Consider the following 5,870-nt stretch of genomic DNA (forward strand, 5'->3'; position numbering starts at 1 on the left):
CAAACTAATACGACGCATGACAAACACATACTTGAGAACAGCACAAGTGGGAAATGAAAACAGAAGGCACGCCATTTCACATGGACAAGTGCACAAGAGCAGCATTAATACATAAAAAAAAATCCCCTCATTAAAAGGCATTGGCTGGCTAATAGAAAGAACTGAATTACCAGCATTCACATTCTTCTACAGCTTTAAGTGACAATGTCAAGGGCTTTCTAACCTGGCATAGAGACTTGAAACAAAACCCAAAACTAAAGCCTAACTGGGGTAGATGCATGCTGTTGAAATGGTCAGTATAAAACCCTCATTACTCTCATAGCCCTTTAACGTCTAAAGGAAACTTCCTGAAAGTACCAGATACCACCAGGACAGGCCACAGGACAACAGATTCAGGTAAGAAACCCTTTTTTGATGGCAGAGGGGAATCTAAAGCCCTTTAGGACCACTGCCACCCATTCACTTCCCAGTCCAACGGTTCAAGAGGAGTCCATTTTAATTCTAAATGAATCAACCCTATCGCAACAGGCTACCTCCACCGATTTCTCTCTTGTAACGATTCGTGAGGTCGTCAGCCTGGACCGTCAGCTTGGACAGAACAGCAAACAGTCCATGGAGGTGGTAGTGGAACTGGCACTCCAGGTCGGCACCCTCCTCTGCAGCTCCGCCATTCACCTGCAGCTCTTCGTGCTTCACTGCCATCTCTAGAAAGCTGCCGCCCATCTCCCTCTTCAGCAGGCCCCACTCCATGTCGTTTTTGATGGACTTTAACAGCAGGTAGTGCTCATACATGTCCCTCTGTTTGCTGGGGAAAGAGGGCTCGTTGTTATTGTGACTAACAGAGGCTTGGCTGTCTTGGTCCTCCAGAGGCACGTCCCGCAGTAAGCTTGGCACCATGATGGTCTCGTCCATGTTGTTGGCAGCAGCAATGAACCGGTTCATGACGTTGAGCAGCGAGTGCTTGTTGCATTGTGTGTCGTTGCTGAGCTGCATCATGGCTAAACTGAAATTAAAGGGTACAATCTAAGTGACTAATCAATAGTGAAGCAAAAAGGTTTTAGACTTAATCTCTTGCAATAGGAGCAACTAGAACCTTTATAAAAAAACGAACGCAACAAACCGAGTGAGCGATTTAAAATAAAGCCATATGTAGTTTAAGGGTTTTTATTGCAGTTTCACAAGTCCTAATTCAGTTGCTGCAGCCATGATTCACCTCGAACATAAATTGAATTTGCATTTCTTTTAGACAATAAATAATCAAGTCACACGTTTTAATAAACCGCCATGTAATCAAGCCAACGCCGCGATTTCTCGGTTCAACGAGTTCACCCTAGAACCACTCCGATTCAGTGCGACCCGTTCGGTCCGGTTTTTAAGCGGTTCAACTGAATCAACTAAAAAGAACGATTTACTCGAACATTATTTTTATTATCGTTAAAAATGAGACCGTTTTTGGTTTCTCGCCTCGCTAATTTATAGATAGACACATTGCATTGTCTCTTTAAAGCATCATCAATAACCAAACAATATTAAACGATGTATAAGACTAAACGCATCGGAAACACATGACTCTCAGATATTAAACTACTGCAGAACGTAACGGTAAAGACCCAATCGTGGCCCGTTTACACATGACAGGCCTCACTGCAATGATAACGCAATAAATCTCAAAAAGGATTTAGAAGCAAATTACTAACCTGGATGTAACCGTTTACTGGACTGAAATAACCCAAAGAGAAACTATAAACGATTAATGAAGCAGCCAAGATTTTATATCGCTCCAATCGAGAAGAAAGTGGCTTTCTTCTGTGGGATCAGGCGATGACCGACAAACTTTATACTATTGACGTCAGGCGGGGAAGCGTCATGTCCAATGGTGTACCGAGCTGCAAGTGATTGACAGGCCTTCGGACCAATCGAGCTTCAGTATTTCATCTGCATTCATGTATGTCGGTATCTTTTTCAAAATATTGCTTTCTTCTGTGGGATCAGGCGATGACCGACAAACTTATACTATTGACGTCAGGCGGGGAAGCATCATGTCCAATGGTGTACCGAGCTGCAAGTGATTGACAGGCCTTCGGACCAATCGAGCTTCAGTATTTCATCTGCATTCATGTATGTCGGTATCTTTTTCAAAATATCTCTTCACATGTGGGTGGGCAAATTGTGACATTTTCTTCACTCTTAACGCATTTTACTTAAATATGAGCTCTTGCTGGTAGTGATTGAAGAAATAGTGATATAACCAACAAACTACTATTTTCCCTCTATGGTCATTCAGTGTCGTATATGTCAATTATGCGATCTGCAGCCCACTTGATTTAAAACATTTTAGGACAGTAATTCAGATTTTTAATTATTAAAGATAGTAACGTTGCCTACATTTCTTTATATTAAACGACTGTCCCAAATGGCACACTTCGCCCTTGTGGACCTCCTTTAGAATCCACGCTCTTCATTGGATTTACCCAGATTGCACATCGAGTAGTTGTATACGTAAGTAGATAGCGCCATCTGGTGGTTCTACGTCTGAAGCCTATGCTCATATAAAAGAGTTTATTGTTCCTATGCATTTTACAGTTTACACAAAAAGAACAGGCTGTTGACAGTTTGCTGTCTTACAAAGATATAAATGTGTGCATGCCCCAAAAAGTAAACCCATATGCTGACAAAACTCAGAGGGTTGTTTATCTTTCGACAAAAATTAAGCTGGAGTGACGCGAGAAAAGAATTAACAGTTTTAAAAGTAATCTGGATTATACATCACCTTATTTTACTTACAAATGCAAGGATGTCATTAAATACTGCTCTACCCCTGTATAGATAACGCTGATATTTCTAGCTTTGTATGTACATGTTAAATATTGCTACCTGATTAACCTGGACCACAACAAATTTCACATGTTGTAGACAAAGTTAAAGAAACACTACAAATGTTCTCTTCAGCACATCACCGCCATGACATTCAACAACCTTACAACTAACACTACAGCTGCAGCAATCCAAGTGGAAATGAAAATACATGTTTTAAAATAGTTATTGAAAATGAACTGCTGGTGACAAACAGAAATCCCTATGTAACATGTTGAGTGGATAACATCTTAAATGTCTCAAATTATTGTCAAGTCATTCTCAAAAACATTCTTTTTGGCAAATGTTGAGAAAATGTTGAACTTTAGGTGCATGCAAGAAATGTTACTACTGTTTTTACTAGATGCAAAGTTTTAGCACGTGTTAATTCCAATTAAACAAATGTCAAGGTGTGCAGTACACTGTTTACTGCATAACTGACTGAATGTTCCTGGTGTAACCGGCTAAAACACATGCACTTTCTACAAACTTCTGTAATCACTGTTATATATACACTCTGGCAAAACAAATGCAAAATGAACGTATCCTTTTGGAATGGGTTCCTTCCCTTCAATGTAGTTACCAACAAGAAATATTCTTTAAAAAGCAGTCAGAAGTTCTCTAAAATGAAATGTTTAGCTAAGGCACACATACAAAACACTGAAACTAAATGTTTTCCCTTTTGTCAGGTTCAGCCCTCTGTGATCTCCAGTTTGATACCCTGTAATCAGACAGAAGAACCCTTAAATGAAAACCTAGTCATTTTTTATCAATCAACATACTCATGAAATGACACGTAATAAAACAACACAAAATTGTGCCATTTTAAAGAGAACAGCCAAACGGGAAGAGTAAGAAAATATACCTGTGGATCACTACACCAGCTCATATTGGTTGTTGGTGATATAGCGAGACAGACAACATGCCAGGAATATTCCAATGAGCTGATGAGGAATTGAATGGAAAAATAGATATTATTACATGCATTACAGACTAGATTCATTTCAAAATACTATATGGACATGATGAGTACCTGGAAGAATGCAATTCCAAAAGAAATTCCAGCAATAATTCCAAGATTGGCCTCCAATGTTGCAGTCATCAGGGAGAAACAGCCCTACAAGAGAAGGATTTTTTTCCCTTCCAGAATTACGAAATAAGTCTAATGATATTTGCTGATTTAGGAGTGTTCAGAAGCAGCAAAGTTCTTACCCGTTGATATACCACTAATGCAGCCTTGTTAAGATCTTTAAGTTCTGCAGACGGGCAGTTTCCACCAGCAGTCTTGTTACAGCAGCTTTTGGGGATGCCCTCGGTTTTGAAGTAATCCGTGTTTGCCCAGCTGGTGTAGTTCTTCTCTCCACAGCATTGCAGCTAAAAATGACAAAATAAATTACATTCCTCAGAATAACATTTAAGCAGATAAGTGATGTTTGATGTAATCCTGATGTTTTGTACAGCTCCCAATAAAACAAATACATGCTTACTGTTCTCTGGATTCTGTCCAGATCTTCATTGTTCTTACCACTGTAGACTGATTCAGCTTTATTATAGGCACCTTGAAGCACTGCTTTAATCTTAAAAAAACAAAAAAACAAACAAAGTGAAAACATTATTTGGCTTACACAGCAGATAGTATATGAAATACTGTATGTAAAGATAAAAAAAAAAAAGAATTACCTCATGTCTGAAAATAAAGCCGGATATACCTGCCACTAGTTCAGCTAAGAACACAAGCGTCAGGAACATAGCATACTACAAGGGAGGGGGAAAAGAAAAAATGCTCCAAAACATAATACAAAACAATGAAATTTCAGCAAATAGGGTACAAAATAAGGCCTGAAAACCAAATGTTGTTCTGTAAGTTATTAATAAACTTTCTCATGTATTAAAGAATTGTTTTTTTCTTACTTTAGTAACAGGGTCGAAGTCTGAAAAGACCATTTTTTTAAGGGGACATCAAATGCAAACAAGCAACTTTTCATGATACGTCAATTTTGTGTCATATAAGACACACAAAAAAGGACGTAAGCATTCAAAGTTTACCGTATTTATAGAATGTGCTGTAACTACTCCCACATTTATGAATTTGATCACTCTCAGTTTTGAAATCGTATGACATCTCTACACTCTAAAAGCTTCAGCATCCATGGACTTCCACGGCAGGTCGCGAAGCAACCGAACAACCCGAAGATGATGATGCTGGCTCCAGTCCCAATGAGGACATATGGTGCATTGGTGCTCTTGTCTGAATTCAGCAGGTCATTGTTCTTACCACTGTAGACTGATTCAGCTTTATTATAGGCACCTTGAAGCACTGCTTTAATCTAAAAAAAAACAACAAAAAAAACAAAGTGAAAACATTATTTGGCTTACACAGCAGATAGTATATGAAATACTGTATGTAAAGATAAAAAAAAAAGAATTACCTCATGTCTGAAAATAAAGCCGGATATACCTGCCACTAGTTCAGCTAAGAACACAAGCGTCAGGAACATAGCATACTACAAGGGAGGGGGAAAAGAAAAAATGCTTCAAAACATAATACAAAACAATGAAATTTCAGCAAATAGGGTACAAAATAAGGGCTGAAAACCAAATGTTGTTCTGTAAGTTATTAATAAATTTTCTCATGTATTAAAGAATTGTTTTTTTCTTACTTTAGTAACAGGGTCGAAGTCTGAAAAGACAATTTTTTTAAGGGGACATCAAATGCAAACAAGCAACTTTTCATGATACGTCAGTTTTGTGTCATATAAGACACACAAAAAAGGACGTAAGCATTCAAAGTTTACCGTATTTATAGAATGTGCTGTAACTACTCCCACATTTATGAATTTGATCACTCTCAGTTTTGAAATCGTATGACATCTCTACACTCTAAAAAATGCTGGGTTAAATACAACCCAGTGCTGGGTAAAATAGGGACAAACCCAGCAATTGGGTTGTTTTGACCCAGCAATTGGGTTAAATGTTTAACCCAACCTTCTGGGTAGTAACCCAACCGCTGGGTCAAA

At 38.5% G+C, this 5,870-nt stretch overlaps 2 protein-coding genes and 1 long non-coding RNA gene across 4 annotated transcripts in view; 1 reads left to right on the forward strand and 2 right to left on the reverse strand.

The window, feature by feature from the left end:
- Positions 1-160: 160 nt before the first annotated feature.
- On the reverse strand, positions 161-1,826 carry LOC107724839 (mid1-interacting protein 1-like). 2 transcript variants are annotated; one of them, XM_016533916.1, is made up of 2 exons: positions 1,698-1,826; positions 161-998 (listed from the first exon to the last, which is right to left on the reverse strand). In XM_016533916.1, the coding sequence occupies exon 2, from the start codon at positions 994-996 to the stop codon at positions 517-519; it is 480 nt and encodes a 159-aa protein (XP_016389402.1). In that variant the 5' UTR covers positions 997-998; positions 1,698-1,826; the 3' UTR covers positions 161-516. The 2 variants fall into 2 exon arrangements, with proteins under 2 accessions (XP_016389402.1, XP_016389401.1); XM_016533915.1 differs by having other exon boundaries at positions 161-1,003.
- A 235-nt stretch (positions 1,827-2,061) lies between these two features.
- LOC107724840 (uncharacterized) overlaps positions 2,062-5,870 on the forward strand; it is a 3,955-nt gene continuing 146 nt past the window's right edge. The window contains exons 1-2 of the long non-coding RNA XR_001638054.1: positions 2,062-2,717; positions 5,115-5,120. This is a non-coding gene — a long non-coding RNA (uncharacterized LOC107724840). The remainder of the gene's footprint in view (positions 2,718-5,114; positions 5,121-5,870) is intronic.
- Positions 3,188-5,870, reverse strand: part of tspan6 (tetraspanin 6) — a 4,488-nt gene continuing 1,805 nt past the window's right edge. Inside the window, exons 3-9 of the mRNA XM_016533914.1 lie at positions 5,283-5,357; positions 5,129-5,180; positions 4,341-4,378; positions 4,066-4,227; positions 3,887-3,970; positions 3,719-3,797; positions 3,188-3,574 (exon numbers count right to left, since the gene is read on the reverse strand). Coding sequence (XP_016389400.1) covers positions 3,729-3,797; positions 3,887-3,970; positions 4,066-4,227; positions 4,341-4,378; positions 5,129-5,180; positions 5,283-5,357 — 480 coding nt within the window. The 3' untranslated portion in view covers positions 3,188-3,574; positions 3,719-3,728. The remainder of the gene's footprint in view (positions 3,575-3,718; positions 3,798-3,886; positions 3,971-4,065; positions 4,228-4,340; positions 4,379-5,128; positions 5,181-5,282; positions 5,358-5,870) is intronic.

The sequence above is a fragment of the Sinocyclocheilus rhinocerous genome, unplaced genomic scaffold (genome assembly GCF_001515625.1).
Source record: "Sinocyclocheilus rhinocerous isolate Xijiao unplaced genomic scaffold, SAMN03320098_v1.1 scaffold1687, whole genome shotgun sequence".
NCBI classification, from domain to species: Eukaryota; Metazoa; Chordata; class Actinopteri; order Cypriniformes; family Cyprinidae; genus Sinocyclocheilus; species Sinocyclocheilus rhinocerous.

Bases quoted from the DNA above. Each gene is read 5' to 3' on its own strand.
- LOC107724839 (XM_016533916.1), bottom strand. From the start codon at position 996: ATGATGCAGCTCAGCAACGACACACAATGCAACAAGCACTCGCTGCTC.